At 24.6% G+C, this 16,463-nt stretch overlaps 1 protein-coding gene across 1 annotated transcript in view; it reads left to right on the top strand.

Moving 5' to 3' along the window:
- The window catches only part of LOC126897695 (uncharacterized), a 60,765-nt gene that overhangs the window by 20,850 nt on the left and 23,452 nt on the right, over nucleotides 1-16,463 (top strand). The window contains exon 3 of the mRNA XM_050671484.1: nucleotides 2,538-2,708. Within this exon, the coding sequence (XP_050527441.1) occupies nucleotides 2,538-2,708 (171 nt within the window). The remainder of the gene's footprint in view (nucleotides 1-2,537; nucleotides 2,709-16,463) is intronic.

The following is a 16,463-nucleotide window of genomic DNA, read 5'->3' as shown; positions in this document are numbered from 1 at the left end:
AGTGTGACTACATGTGTTATTTAGAATAAGGAAATAGGCGGTAAGAACAATTTTTTAACTTAATAAATAATTATGTGTGTATGTGTAGCACTGAATCTACGGATGTATGACGCGCACTGTTTGAATACAGTTACCTGTGACCTTATACTCATGATAATTTTATTACTTTACAAAATATTCTACTATTATCTTGTTTTTCTTTCGCCTCTCTCTCGTCTTTATACTAGCTACTTGGGGTCGGCCAACCGTATCCTAAACCGTTTGAAACGATCTCCCACATAATTTATAAATTAAAAAACAGTCTTTATATCACTCCCAATTACATCCAATCATTTTTTTCGGTCTTCCTTCGACGTTCATTATCATAACCATTCTTAAAGGTTTCCGATTTCTCTTTTCTCTTTCCAAACTAACTAAGTCTATTTTATCTAATCTTATCCATGGTCAACCTTACCCTTATGCTTCTTCTTACATATTTAATCCTTATCGTATCTTCTATTGTCACTCCACTTATTCATCTAAGCATTCTCATATCTGCTACACTCAATCTTTGCTCTAATTTCTTGTCATCCTACCAATACACTGACCATACAACATATTTGGTCTCACTATAGTCTTAAATTTCTCTCAATTTTCTCGTATTTTTCCACATTAAATTATTAGCAAACAATATATTTCACGGTATCTCTCTTTATATTTTCTAAGTAATTTCATATACTATTATAGAAAATATATAAGAATATAAATCAGAACCTTGAGGCATATTGACCCTGAAACCCTTTGTTTCTCCATGTACACTTTTACCCTAGTACAAATAATCTCTCTCGGCTCTCTATTATCCGCTTTCTCCAAATTTATAAATACCATTCATAGATATTTCTTTTTCTCTATATACTTTTCTATTAACTGTCTTACACAAAATAACGGCTAATAGGTCACACACATATTACCCATAGTTATCTTATGACCAAAAAGATTCTCAAACCTGTGAATCCTGTAATACACGACTTACAGTTAAACACATAATGTCAGAATGTATCAATTTCATGAAAAACAGAAGACGGACTGGATTACCAGAACGTCTTTCAGAGTTTCTTGGACTAGAAACTAAAGCAATTGAAGCCACTCTAAAATTTATAAGAATGTCTGAATCGCAAAACAAAATATAAAATACAAATCTCCTTAAATTTACTGTAATAATTCATGTTTTAAATATTAGTAATAAATTGTAAAATACCAAAATTGTAATTGTTTACCCAATGGCCTATATTGTCGCGGGTATTTATTAAAAAAAAAATGACGGTTCTATCGTTAACTTTCCAGACAAAAATACAAAACTGATTTTTAGTTATGGATGTCTTATTTCTTACTCTCTTATCTATTAATAATATAATATCCTACTATATTTGACAAATTCTTAGTACTTGAATTTCTCAATTCCAATTGGTATAATACATTAAAAGATTAAAATCAAATTTTTTTTTTAAACGCTACGCATTCATGTTTTTTTAATTTATATCTACAGTTTTAGTGTTCGTCTATTGTCGTCATAACTACATCGTTGGGTAAACAATCGATGCAACTGTTGTATTGGAAATATTGGCTAGATTGTATTGAGCTGATTGTAATGTTAAATTGACTGTAATATTTATAACCAAAACTGTGAACATCAATTTAAATTGGCGTGTCGTATCTTTAATCTGTATACGCCCTTATACATAATATTATACTGTTGTGCACCTAAAAGTTCGTGTCACAATAGAAATATTCATTATCATTTCACTATACAAACAAAACGAACTTTTGATGTTATTGCGCTTCACCAAACAAATATTTTTTTAAATCTAATAATAACTTCCGTCAGAATATTTTCAACTTGGACTAATCCGTCAAACCTCTTGTCACGCTCGTGTCGTTCTTCAGACAGCACAATATTTTCCACTCGATTTCTTTTCTAGTGTTTATAAGTTTTCGCGGTATGACTCCCTTACATTTATTATTTACACTGTTTTGTGTTTACGAGTCTGTTGACCTATAATAATGTCCAATACAGTTTATTAAACAGAAATGTATTTGGTTCTCTTTTATATAATAATAATTTATTCTTATAAAAGCAGACTTAATATAATATAAAAGAAAAAGAAAAAATCGAAGGTACTCTGTACTAAAACTTGCTAGATTAACTGTATCGATTATATTGTTACTATCAAGGTCAACTCACCTTAATATTTCATATTACATAATTAAGAATTCATAAATAATGTAACTAACAAAATGAGATAATGAATTTTTACAATAATGAGACAATTTAAAATAGTAAAATATATTTTACTATTAATCAAACGAATTTTGAATTTATCGGAAATTATTATTATAATTTTAACCTTTCTAAGTAATTTAAATTATTTGAAAACTATTAGCCGCATTTTTTTTTGGTTAATTATTAATTATAGGATACTTTAAAGGGGAACAATAAAGGTTTGGTATTGATTATACAATTTTGAAAATTATACTTTAATAACTTTATTTTGTCACAGTTTCGTGTTCGACGACGACGGTAATCAAGTGCCGAGCTGCCCTGAAAACTCTTCAAGCGTTTCCGTTTTTCAAGCCTACATGTTTATGTCGTGAACCAAAAATCGATCATGAATGTAACTCTTTCCGAAACTTCTTGTTTGACCATCCTTGTAATTTTACACAACGAAAAGGTTAGTGCAATTATTACTCATAATTTAAATTAAGATAATGTACTATTAAACTTTTCTAGTAAAATTAAAAACAAATTTTAAATAATATTAGCTACAATTTATCAATTTTTACTATACAAGATTTCTATCAATGAACATTTGATTATGAGTTAAATTTTAAAATTATAGATTTAAAACAATTTCATTCTTGATAAAAATAAAAAATTATATTTTACTTTTGAAGTTAAAATTTATTTATTAAATTTTAGGTTATATAGTTATTCAATTATATAGCAATATTAGAAAAGAAACAAATAATTTGAAAAAAAAAACGCTTTATTATAAAATACAAATCCTGTAGGTATTTGTATAAGAATAACAATTAGAACAAAATGTAAAAATCGAAAAATGCTGTTGCTATTTGTTGTTTTTATTTACTTTATTTTTAATTATTTGTTTATTATTTTACTAAACCAATTTTTTTCAATTTCCAGTCTTTAGAAATTTTAATCTGAACACTGGATAACAATAAATTATTTATAAAATGATTTAATGTGCGCACAATATACCATAGCACGGTAACTCAGGATTAATTCGAGAAATTATATGTTTTTAAATAGCCTTACATCCTTTCAGATAAACTTAGCATAGATAAATCTATATATTAAATAAATGAAAAATACGTTTCTAAATGGACTTGAAAATTTTATGAGGATATTATATGCTGTGTATTATCCCTAAAAAATGCTATACAAGTTATAAAATTAAGTTAAGCTACATTTTAAGTTCCTCAGAACATGCAATTATATCCGATATCCTATTTGTATTATTGACATTTGAGAATTACCCCTTTCTACTCGTTATTAACCATTAGTTTCACTGAATTATTTCTTAGCAATAAAAAACTATCGTGGTTTCAGACTTCAAAGTAAGAATCTTTAATAAAAAACTACTAACTCGAAGAAATAAAGCGATTACTGCCGACATAGTGTTCGTGACCCATACTAGATAACATTGTGCTTAAAATACTTGGCCATAAGCACTTGTTTTCTTGTGAATCCGCTTGGATTCAATTTTCAAGTAACTCTCAATCAAACTGAAATGTTTTTTATGCGTATAGAATACCAGATGTCTTTTCTTGTATTTTCTTTATGTTTTTTCCACTCACAGTTGTGATAAATGTGAAGTAAAAATGCTGGAAGTTTTTTGTAAATAAATCAGTACATTCAACAACTACACTACATATTCGTTTGTAATCGTAAACTATGTTATTGACTATAGAAAATTTCAACACATTATCATAAACATAAGACCTCTAAAAAAAATAAATAAAAAATTGATTGTAATTTTAGAACTATTTTTGAATGAATATAGTATTTACTATTTTACTTATTTATGCATCTTACATTTCTAAACAGTTGCAAACCTATAAGTTATTATCAGTAGCATTTAGTGCTCACTGGCAGATATAAAATTTTATGTGCTGTTCAAAATAAAAGAATAATATCTCATCATGAAATTTTCAATGGTAACAAGTTGATTAGTATTTTTAATAAATGTCCGAATATTTAATGTGTACCAATTATATATTAAGTGATATTTATTTTTCAAGCTCATTGTATTAACTATTTGTATGTGTCTATTATTATTGAAATACTTAAAAAATCATTGTCCAAAATGATTGCTGAAGTTAATCTATAATAAAAACCTATATAATATTAATATTAACGAGTAAAAAAGGCTAATATCAAGGTAACAAAAAGGTATTCATTTGTTTTTTTTTTTGGTGTTTAATTAATTATATTTTTTTTCAATAATTAGTTACATTATCGTAATCGATTATAATTTTTTATGGGTTCAACTTAATTAATTATTTTTTTTATCCAAATATAGAAATGTACCCAAAAATTTGCATTTGTGCTTTGTCATTATTTGAGAATGTATTATTCAGTATAAAAATGTATAATAGATTAAAAATTATATAACTTAATAATTTTTCAATATTATTATTTCTCTTCTTGTAAATATTTAATATATAAATGTAAATATAAAACATGATAATGAAACATTAATGTCAATATACACGGAGTGATTGATTTAACACTAATTTTCTTGGAAACTATTGAATATTTTTTTATTTCTTTAAAGAAAAAGTTGTTTGATTAAAAAACTACAATTATATATAGTATAATAATTATTTAAATCCCTTCAATGATCAAAAACTTAAACTATAATTTTTTTAATTGGGAATCCCTATTTTTAGATTAAAGATTTGATAAAAAAATAATTTTCAAACAATTGTATTACATTAATATTTTTATTCTATAAACCTTCCTTCTGTTATTACTCGTTAAAGTTTATCGATTTTTGACCAATTTTCAATTGATAATTAATGTTTAGCATTCATTAGTCGACATTTCTTCATAATGTCACATAAACTAGTTTTTATTAATAATTCTTGTTGCCATATCTTTGACATACAATGGCAAGAATAAATACTGATGATTATAGCCTATTAAATAGAATCATTGCTGCTTCCGGTATTATGAAAACCAAAATGGATAATTTCTGTTTTTTAAACAAATCATTATACAATTTTATAATAATTGATCAAATAATAAAAATTATTTGAAATTTTTTGTTATCATATATTACAATAAGAAAATTGGAGCTTCCATAATAAAAAAAATATAGTTTTGGTATTTTTATCTTCGGAGAGTTATATCATTATTGAACTTGTTTTATACATTACTGATCTACTAACATTTTTGCCCAGGTAGGTTTTTGGCGAATGTTTTTTTCTTAGTTTGAAGTACTAGAATTTATGTGTATTCTTGGGATCTGACATTCCGTAGAGTATTAGGCACTTATAAGTATCTAAAATTTTTTATTTTAAATTGTCTATGTTACAAATTGTAAAACTTCTTATTTAAAAAATGGTTTAAGTTTTCTTTTAACAAACCGTTTTTTTACGCTTTAGCGAGTTTTTGTTAATGTGCCAGTGATTAAGTTAAAGTATTTTAAATTATATACAGTTTTTCAAGAATAAATTTTCTGTAATATTTGATGGCTTACATTGTTGGAAGCTATTTAACAGTAATAAAAAATGTATTAAACTTTTATTCATACTTATACATATATAATCTCGTTGTGTACCACGATCATTTTGTATGCACCTTAAACTCATAAAAAAAAAATTATTCTTGGATATTAAAAAAATTTGATCAAAATAATTTGTATTATATGGATATCGTATTAATGTAGTTGGATATTTTAGACGATGGTTTTGGCAAGTGTGTGATCTGGAGGAGAGAAAAGGCAATTGATGATATCTTGAGGCGTAAAAAGGATTTTTGGATACTTTCTTTCAATGTCTAATGAACACAACGGATATGGTTACTGGGGACAGGATGAATTATTACCGTTCTAAGATAGTGGTAGCAAAAAATAGCGTCTGTAAAAATGTATAGAGATGAATTTAATAATTGGAATACAGTAAAGCAATAAATAAAAAAAGAAACAACTATCTATGGCTTATGTATTTAAAATATATAATTTACACATTACTAGTATGAATTTTAAGGCAATTAAAAAAATTACTTTTACCTTAAAAATATAAAGAAATTGAATTATAATAATTATGTATTTTTAACAGAAACCTACAAAAAAATGAAAAATTTATATTTTATTATTTTCTTATTAATGGTAAAATTGATCATTAATAAAGCATATTTTTTATTATTTAATAATAAAAATTATGCTTTAGACCTAGAATTAAAAGACAATAATTATTAAAAAAAAATTCAACAAAATTTTAATTGTATCAAAAGTTATAAGCGAGAAACAAATAATACTAAACAAAATAAAAAAAAAATCATTTTCAAAATTAATATTATTTTAATAGAAATTTAGTGGTTAACGATGAATTAACAACTCTATATATGTACATATGACAAGTGTATTTGCAGTAGAGCTATCAAATATTATTAAATATATAATGTATACAAGGAATACTAATGGACTTAATGTCATGTATTGAGTGTCATTGTGTGTATTTGCTAAAGTATTTTACATGATTGAATAAGTAATTAATATTAAATTCGTAAACAACACATAATGAATTTGATAAATAAATAATACAATAAATATTTAGTTCCATAAATATTCTCTGGGTTTTATTGTTTTAAATCGATTAGTATCTCTACAGAAAAAAAATAACATTTGCCTAATTAAACTGTTAGTTTTTTAAATTAGTTAAACTGATAATAATATATTACCAAGAAAAAATGTTTTATCATTAATTTGATAATACGCAACTGTCAAATGAATAATAAATACAGTTTATACATCATAACATTTTTTTGTAATAACTTATATCAGTTTAATATTTTATAATTGAAAAATAATTTTAATTTTTAGAATAAACATAGCTAAATTAGTATTAAGAGTAATCGGTTAAATTCAATTAACTTAAACAGATTTAATGGAAGTAAATATTTATTGTAAATAACATGTAGAAATAATGATAAAATTGGTGATATTTGAGCTAATAATAACATAATTTCTTCCACTTAATAATAAAAAAAAATTAATTATTTCCGAAATATTAATTCAAAAGTTGTTATCTATCTGTAATCTTCTTAATTAGATAATTTTCTAAAACTTATTAAGTGTATATAGTTGCCATTTGAAATATTCAAGTTCATACAATTTTAAAGAACCAATTTTTAAAAAGTTGTTGGATTGTTTTTTTTTTATTTGTGGTGTATAAGAAAATATAAAACTTTTTTAAAACATAAGTTCTTGCATTTTATTTTATTTTGTTGTCGAAGCATGTAATTAAAAAAAAACTTTAGAAATTATATTTTACCTACTTTATTTTATATTTTTGAAAATACTGTATTGGACGCATTTTTCGGAATCATCTTGTTTATAATATATCAATAATCTCATTTAGAATATCTTAGATCTAACTAACAACATTTTTACTTTTGACCCGTTTATCATTTCGTTGAAATATTTAAAAAATAATAATTATAGCCTTCTGAGACTACATTCAAAGCATTTATTTTTTATTATTTATCTTTAATAACAAATAAAAAATATAAGTAAAAAAAATATATATATTATTATTATAACTATTATTTAATTGCCATTTTTGAGCACTTTTCTTACAAAAATGTTTGTACTTATGAAGTTAAAAGTATTTTAATACATAGAGTAGGTATAGAACGCAGGTGAATGCAGTCGATTCTAGTGTACGTATACTGTGGTCGCGTTTCATACTTTCTATATGTATTCAAACGCCTGTAACTTGATAAGTACTTGTCCTAAAATTATCACCGCCCTAAAAAAGACTATAAATGGTTAATTCAGAATTGAAAAAAAAAACAAATTTTAATTTATTTATATTTTTCTTATAGTGATAAATAAAAATAAAATTATGATCTGAACGTAAGCTATGAAGACAATAATTTAAAAAAAGTCATTAAAATGATAATAATTTCGATATTAGTATAGTATAACTTTTTATAAAAACAAATTAACAATAGTAGGAAAAAGAATATAAAAAGAGAAATAAGAAAAGTAATGAGGGATTGACGTTTTGACTTAGAAACGTCTAGTTACGGTTCAGGACGTTTGGTATTTGAAACTTTGTATTTTGAACGGCTTAATTTATATTGTATTACATTGTTATTTGATTTTATGTTTATTACGTTTCTTAATTAAAAGATAACTATTCGAAAACCGGCACTTAGTGTAAATATTTTATATCCACCGTGTTATTAAAATTGTGTGTGTGTGTGTGCGGCTAGAGACAAGGTTGGACTGCTGGTCCTTTAGTCGATCTTAACAATTAGAGTGCGTGCTGGCTAGTTTTTGGGCTTAACCGTTCTTTAATAGGTATAGTAAAAAGGTAGTTGTGAGGAGCCAGCTTTTAGTCTGCTACTTTTTAAGCTAGTTCGTGCTGACGGGTCTAATACCTAACCATTTAGTGATTCACTAATTGGAGGGATTGAGGCTGACCAGTGTACCCAACGGGAAGATTTGAGAAGAGCCAAAAACAACGATCTTGTCGTTAAAAGTATTAATTAATTTGTGTCTACGTCACGGTACTACCGACGTATGACAATATTTTATTCTATTTTAATACACTAAAAAAGACACCCCTGTCTATATTTACTTGAATATTGTGAATGGGGTAATTGAACATTTAAAAATGTTTATATCCATTTAAAATTTAAGAAATAAATACTACTTAGATGGGTTAAAAAAAATCTATAAATTATTATAATAATTTATAGATTTAATACCTCATTTGTATGATACGAAGATAGTTAAAGTTGGTGAATTTATTGTTTTTAGGTCACGATATTATAGGAAATAGCTTGCCGGTTTTTAACTCAAAATTATTAAATATTCAACTACCATCAAAAATGAGACTATTCTATCTTTTTGTATAATTTATATTCTTTGGTTCGTGGTAAAAAAACAGAATTAAAGATATTTGAAAGTGGTTAAACTTTATTTTTCTGGCAAAATTATAAATATGGTTTAATTTTTGAAGAAAACTTTGTGAAAATAATTGAGCTTTTATTGAATTATTTTCAAACTTTTTAAAGCTTTCAAGCATTGATGTAAAATTTTTACTATTTTAGGATGTATCATGTTTTCAATTTTATGATGATTTTTCGAAATTCTTGCAGAGTTTATCTTTAGTGCGATAGTTATTCTTCTGGATTTTTAGCTATGCAGACAACATAACTTGTTTGTGTTTTGTATTTACCCTAATTAAATTAGTGATACTTGTTTGTAGTTCTTTGGGCACTATATAAATGAAACTGTATTAAATATTTTAATAGAAGTTTGTTAAAAAATCAGTGTTAATAATTGTTATCAGCTTAATTTTACAAATGTACTCGTCACTATCATAACATGGGATATTTATACATTATATTCTTAGAGGGACATAATCCTTTTCAAACAAAAATAATTTAAATAAACATTTAAGAGAAACATTCAACATACACTCACTGTTTAATTATATTATAATACACACAATTCAACCATAAATTGATTAATAGTCACTTTTAAAAATCGTCTCTTCCGAAAAAAAATCTATAAATTATTTTTGTCATCTTTTTTATTCTAATTTTAATAATTAAATGCATTTTATCAGGCCAAAAAACTGCTGAAAAGACTTTTCAGTGTAGAGTAACTCTCACTTCAACACTCTCAATCTTATCCTATTTTCATTTTATTAATTTTAGCTTCGATGCGAAGCTGAGAAGGTATTGGTTTTACTATGATGTGTTTTTTTTTTTTTTTTTTTTTTTTTTTTTTTTTCTCTGTTACCACTTTTTCTCAGCTCTCACCGAACGGATTTCTTTCAACGATACGTCAAAAGATCACAAATCGTATCTAGTCGAAGACATTACCCTTCAAAATTGAAAAAATTTCCCTCGTTCCCCGTAAATGGGGGAAACCTCCAAAAAAATTACAAATTTAAAAATCGCTAATTTTCGAAATTTTTTCAATTTTTTTTACTAAAAACTGCCGTAACTTTTTCAAAAATGAACATATCAATATAATTTTTTTTTATATAGATGCTTGATGTCTTTACCTATCATTTGGTATATTTTTTTTGTAAATCTGACACTTAACCTGCCCACAGGGGGGGATTTAAAATGACAACTTTTTCACAAAAAATTAACTTTTTCAACTTAACTTTTGAAAATGTTCCGGAAGGTCTGACACTTTTATATATATCTTAAATTAAAGCTTATGTAATATACTTTAATTTGAAAAAAAAAAATTTGACCTCTGGACTTGTCTTCGTGGTGAAAGTTGACATCAAAGTTAATAAAAAATTACGATTTTTGTAAAATAATTTTTTTTTATATTTTTAACTTAATAATGCTCTAACTTTTTCAAAAATGAACATATCAATATAATTTTTTTTTATATAGATGCTTGATGTCTTTACTTATCATTTGGTATATTTTTTTTGTAAATCTGACACTTAACCTGCCCACAGGGGGGGATTTAAAATGACAACTTTTTCACAAAAAATTTACTTTTTCAACATAACTTTTGAAAATGTTCCGGAAGGTCTGACACTTTTATATATATCTTAAATTAAAGCTAATGTAATATACTTTAATTTGAAAAAAAAAAATTTGACCTCTGGACTTGTCTTCACGGCGAAAATGGCTACCGAATGCTATTTTCGTGTGAAAATTCTCGATTTTATTATTTATATTATATTTAACTTTATAATGCTATAACTTATTGAAAAGTTTATGGATCTACACAATTTTTTTATGACAAATAATATTTTTTAATAAACCCTTTTTCATTTGCCATACTTTATCTTTATCGAGATATTAATAAGGAACCAGCAGATCAAGTAGCTTTTGGAAATATTTCACCAATTTCTCTAAAGGAAACACTATCTAAAGATTTGCATCGAAGCGTTTATTTTTGATAGTGATTTTAATCACTGTCAGATATCATTTACTTGATCCAACTATGCCACGTCACCACTGTGCCGCGACCCCCCTGTGCNTTGAGTTACGATAATACTAAATTTACATCATCATTGTTTAGATTATAAAAAAGTATGGTGAATTCAAACAATTTTAATAAAACAAATAATCGTCGTGTTATATTTTACTAAAATATAAAATTTAAATTAAATATAACTAATACAGATTTCATATTTAATAATTTCTCATCAGCCTTTTTTTATTTAGATCCGATAAATAAGAATTCATGTCTTTGATTTTATTTACATTATGCTCATTTCGCTAATGATTAGTAAACTAAGTATTAATTTGTTTAAATGTGAATAATGTACTAGTAATTATTATTAAAAACTTGTATAAAAAAAATTGCAAAAAAGTATTTTAAACAAAACATTTATTTTATAAAATAAAATGCATGATCAATTATTATTTATTATTAAAGAAAAAAAAATTATGAAGTAGTTTGATATTAATTTAATGATAACTTTCATGTAACTTTATTTATCACTATTTATTATGATGATAGTTTCAAATTCAATTATAGACTAATATTGTTTGTATAATTTTTTCAAAGTAATCGTTGCTTTGTATACTATCTGTTTAACATTATGGTGTACGTGAATACATACAATTTTCAAACCTCAGACCAGCGACAATTAAACCCTAAAGCATTATTATAATACCACTACAGACATTGTAAATGATAGTAATAATTATAAATGATGTTCTTGTAATTATTTCTACTGTTATTGTTATTTTTAATTATCGATGTATATATCTGTAAGATGCTAACGAAAATGCTTAAGACATTGGTTTAATATACTTAACTGAACTCACATATTTAGTAAATTCCTTTTTAGAAATAGTATTAGAAAACAGCGTTTATTATTGAATAAATTGAATAGCTTTAGTTTTGTAAAATAAAATTCGATAGTTAATTTCAGTATTACTTTTAAGTTTCAATAAAAATCTGATGATTAAAATTAACACAAGCCAGTTCTTTAATTTATGATTTTTTATTGTGTGTACTTAATATTGTCAAAAATTTGAATTAAATTTTTATTATTTAAAAATATACAATTTTATGACATAAAATTTGCCCCGAGTTTTAATTTTCAATACAAAACATATATAAATAAATATTTCTAATTACACAGACATTTTTAAAGTCACACAACTTCTGTTCACTAATGATAAAATATATCAATTATAAAATTTACATTTTACTTTTCAAAGATATACAGGGTGATCGATTGAAAGTAAATCACTCGATACAATCAAAATATATACGATATATAAGCAAAAAAAAATTTAGTTTTTTCTAGTTACATATATTTTATGATTTATTAGCTATTAATTACTTTTTATGATCATACCTTATAATAAATAGGAGTGTCAACTTTATATTTCAAATGGTAACATACATATTTAATTAACTTATAAAATAGAAAATTATCTATTTAAGAAAATGACTGGTTGATAACAACTTATGAACAAGTACTTTGGATGTTATTCTCGGTTTTATACCTATGTGAGACGAAGAATACGGTTGGGAAAAGACTAGTGCTAAAAATAGCAGCATCCACTCTTTACCTCCAATCATTACTTTAAATCACTTCTGAAATACTGGTCCAAATAGTGTTATCGACCAATTTTCTTGATTAGATTATGTTCTAATTTTAAGCTAGCTAAAAATGTGTGTTGCCCATTAAAAAAATAAGTTGGGACTCCTTTGAGATGTAAGAGGTCATTCTAGAAAGTAATTATTATCTGATTAATTAAAAATTAATTATATGTAATTAAAAAAAAAAAAAAGTTATTTTTTCAATATTGTACTTATTTTGCGGATAATCAAGTTGTTTATGATATACCGATCACTCTGTACACTTGTATACAGAGTGTTCAGTAAGTAAGAAAACATATCACTTGTTGTGAGCAATGACAACAAAAGAAACCCGTTTCCTGATTCACTGAACATTCTATATAATTATATATCAAATTATATAAATAAAATTAATTTTACATTTATTTCTGATATTTTTTTATTACCAAAGAAGGGGCCCGGGTGAAATTAAGTGAAAGGGTATATTAAGGAGCAAACATAAAAACAAAGTATTTTTGCTAAATATCTATTAATTAATATTATTAATTAATAATAATATATCAATTATTATTGTTAAATTATCTCAAATTTTAAGTTTTTATCTTGAACTTATTCTCATATTTGTCTATAATAAGTCAAAGCAGCTTAAAAATAACAATTAAAAATTATTTACTTTATCTAAATACTCTAGTCAAGTGAATATTTAAAGTTATTTCAACAAAATATATTTTATTTAAAATATTAAAAACTGACAATATCTCTTTTTCATGCAAAGAAACTTATTTCCTCAGACACAGTTAAAATAATTGTTTTTTTTAACAATAAAAGACATCGAAAATAAAATTTAATTTATGCTATAGACTATAAATTCTTTAATTAATTTTATTAATATTTCTTGTTATTTCCGTATTGGTTTTTAGCTTAAATTACAGTTTTAACCTGGCGATTTATAACTATTCACTTTACTCAAACCAATTTTTATTTTTAAGTTAAACATTTACAACTATGAATGCAGTTGATGGATTATACTTGGATCTTTAAATATATGAAGCCAATAACTGTATAATTACTATTGTATACTAGAAATAGAATTCTATTAATTATTTTATAAAAAAAAATAAAATAAATAATTTATCTTCATAATACATTTTTATAAAAATGATGAGTTTTCGAATAATAATTATTAATTGTATTATCTCACATGGTAACTAAATGGTAGACCGACTAAGTTAACCCACCGTATTTTCAGTCTGTGTTTTCAAAATTCATTTAGTCTTTGAAATATTATTATTATTATTATTCACGTTACCCGGATATCCTCCATTTCTATAAAATGAAAATTTTGTTTAAATTATTTACAATCAATTAATAATTTATTTATATATCATTAGAACAAACGCTCGTATGGTTATAGAATACCGACGAAATAAATATCCTAATCTAACTGACAACAAACATCATTTTTGTTACAATTAACATTTAGTTGTGATTTAAAAAAAATACGTGTGCATTCTTAGACAACGTTAGAACTATATATTATTATCAAAAATGATTAATTGGCCGATAACAATTTTATGATCAGTAATTATCGAGTGACAAACTTTTGATACACTAAGTGGGTATGAAACGCGCGGAGGAGTCAACTTGTGCTAATGTATATTTATAACACATACTGCACTTGTGTTATATACCTGCTCTAAGTATTAAAATAATTAATAATAATTACTTGTCCTAAATTTTGCATCGACTCATTAATCATTTTTATAAGAATAGTACTAAAAATTGACCATTTTAAAATTTAATTTATTATTTTAATGTAGTCAAAAATGCATAAATTATTTAAAGAAAAAATCACTTTATTTTTTTTAATTTTTAGGATTCAATAAGATTATAGGCGTTTGTAAATAACATTTTTGGAACATTAAACGGTAATAAGTCCAGAATTTCTGGGATATCAATGTCTGAATTTATTAATTTTTATATGCTTTTAACACAATAATATTTTCTAATTAATAAAGCGATTCATTTTAAAAATGGTTGACTATTAAATTAAGTGCTGAATCTATCTTATTACTTTTGTTAGCAACTAAAAGTAAAATTTGATTTTGTTCACCATAATAATAACATAGAAAATTTAAGTAATTATTTACCGGTCGTGCAACCTTTAAATAATTTTTCTGTTGATAAAAAATACTTTGTTTTTCTATGAATTTTATTTACATGACTGAATTTCAATATTGAATATTAAATTGGTAATGTTTTTGAGTACACAAACAGAATGCATACGTATTAAACATACATATTTCTTTTTATCTTATGAGACTAGGTTGTTTTTTACATAATAATAAAATTTTATATTTATGTATATATATTTATATGAGTTTTTACCTATTGTTCTTGTAACAAATAAAAAAGCATTTTTATAATCATTTTATACACGCAATGATTTCATTTGAAATCAGTTTATTTATCGAATTCATTTACAGAAAATATGGTTATAAAGAAACTTAAATTGTGAAAATTGTCAGTTTGAATAGAATAATAGTAAAGCATTTAAACATATAACAGCTACTGGGTTTGATTTTACGGGAGTGTATTGTATATAGTTGTACAAAAATAAATTAATTCGCGTTTGGTTAGGCTTTGTACTGTATTTTTATTATAAAAACAATAATTAAAACGTGAATTTTGAACTTATACATTAAGCCATAAACAAACCGAGAACGAAATATTTCTGAATTTTACCGAGTATAATTGTGAATAAAATTGAGTTTTGAGTTTAATTTAGGCCATATAAAATTAACCTAATCAAATGATGAGCAGAAACGTTAAACTTTATTTAACTGGCAAAACTAATCAAATAAATTAAGTGCTTGGTTTCATATTGTTGCCATAAACATTAAACTTAAAATTAACATTCATAGGTTTAGTAGTAAATTAATAAATTTGTTGAGATTATGTTACATCATTAAAAGTTAAAACAGCTTCATGATGAGTTTTTGGCTTCATTTTCGTCAATCATTAAAGGTTAAATGAAAAAATACTGTGGAAGAATTAACATGGTAAATTTCTTGCTTAAAATTTCTCGCTCATATTCATTTTGACCTAACTCAAACGATCATTACGGTGGGATAGAAAATAAAACGATATATGTCATGCGAACTTGCATTATACTTCTGTCCTCATAACAATATTGCTAAGTTCGCAAGACTATTTCAAATAGTACAGCTGGATTAATATCAATAAACGTACAAAATAAATTTTGTATTATCTGACAGCTGCGTTGTAATTTCCACTCATGATTCATTATATTTTTTTCTACGATTTACTTTAATAATATTATAATTTTGTCACGCTGTCTTTAAGAAACATGCAATACTTACATTAAGATTTAATATAAATAAAAATTAATCTCAAAGAAAAACTTTAACCACAACTAACTGAAAAATAAATGAGAACATTTATTGGCCAGATGCATTACAGAACCATCTGTTATCATGATGTGTTGATACATATAATTTTTCAAAATATTGCACGTCTCTTATCCTTAGCAACTAAAACGAAAAAGAAAAACGTGACAAAGTACTTTTATGACACTAAAAACACCTAATAAGCATTACAGGATTTTAAGTTTATTTATTACTT

This window comes from Daktulosphaira vitifoliae, unplaced genomic scaffold (genome assembly GCF_025091365.1).
Source record: "Daktulosphaira vitifoliae isolate Bord-2020 unplaced genomic scaffold, ASM2509136v1 Scaffold_2, whole genome shotgun sequence".
Taxonomy (NCBI): Eukaryota; Metazoa; Arthropoda; class Insecta; order Hemiptera; family Phylloxeridae; genus Daktulosphaira; species Daktulosphaira vitifoliae.
The sequence above is the reverse complement of the archived record's forward strand: the minus strand, read 5'-3'. Positions and strand labels throughout refer to the sequence as shown.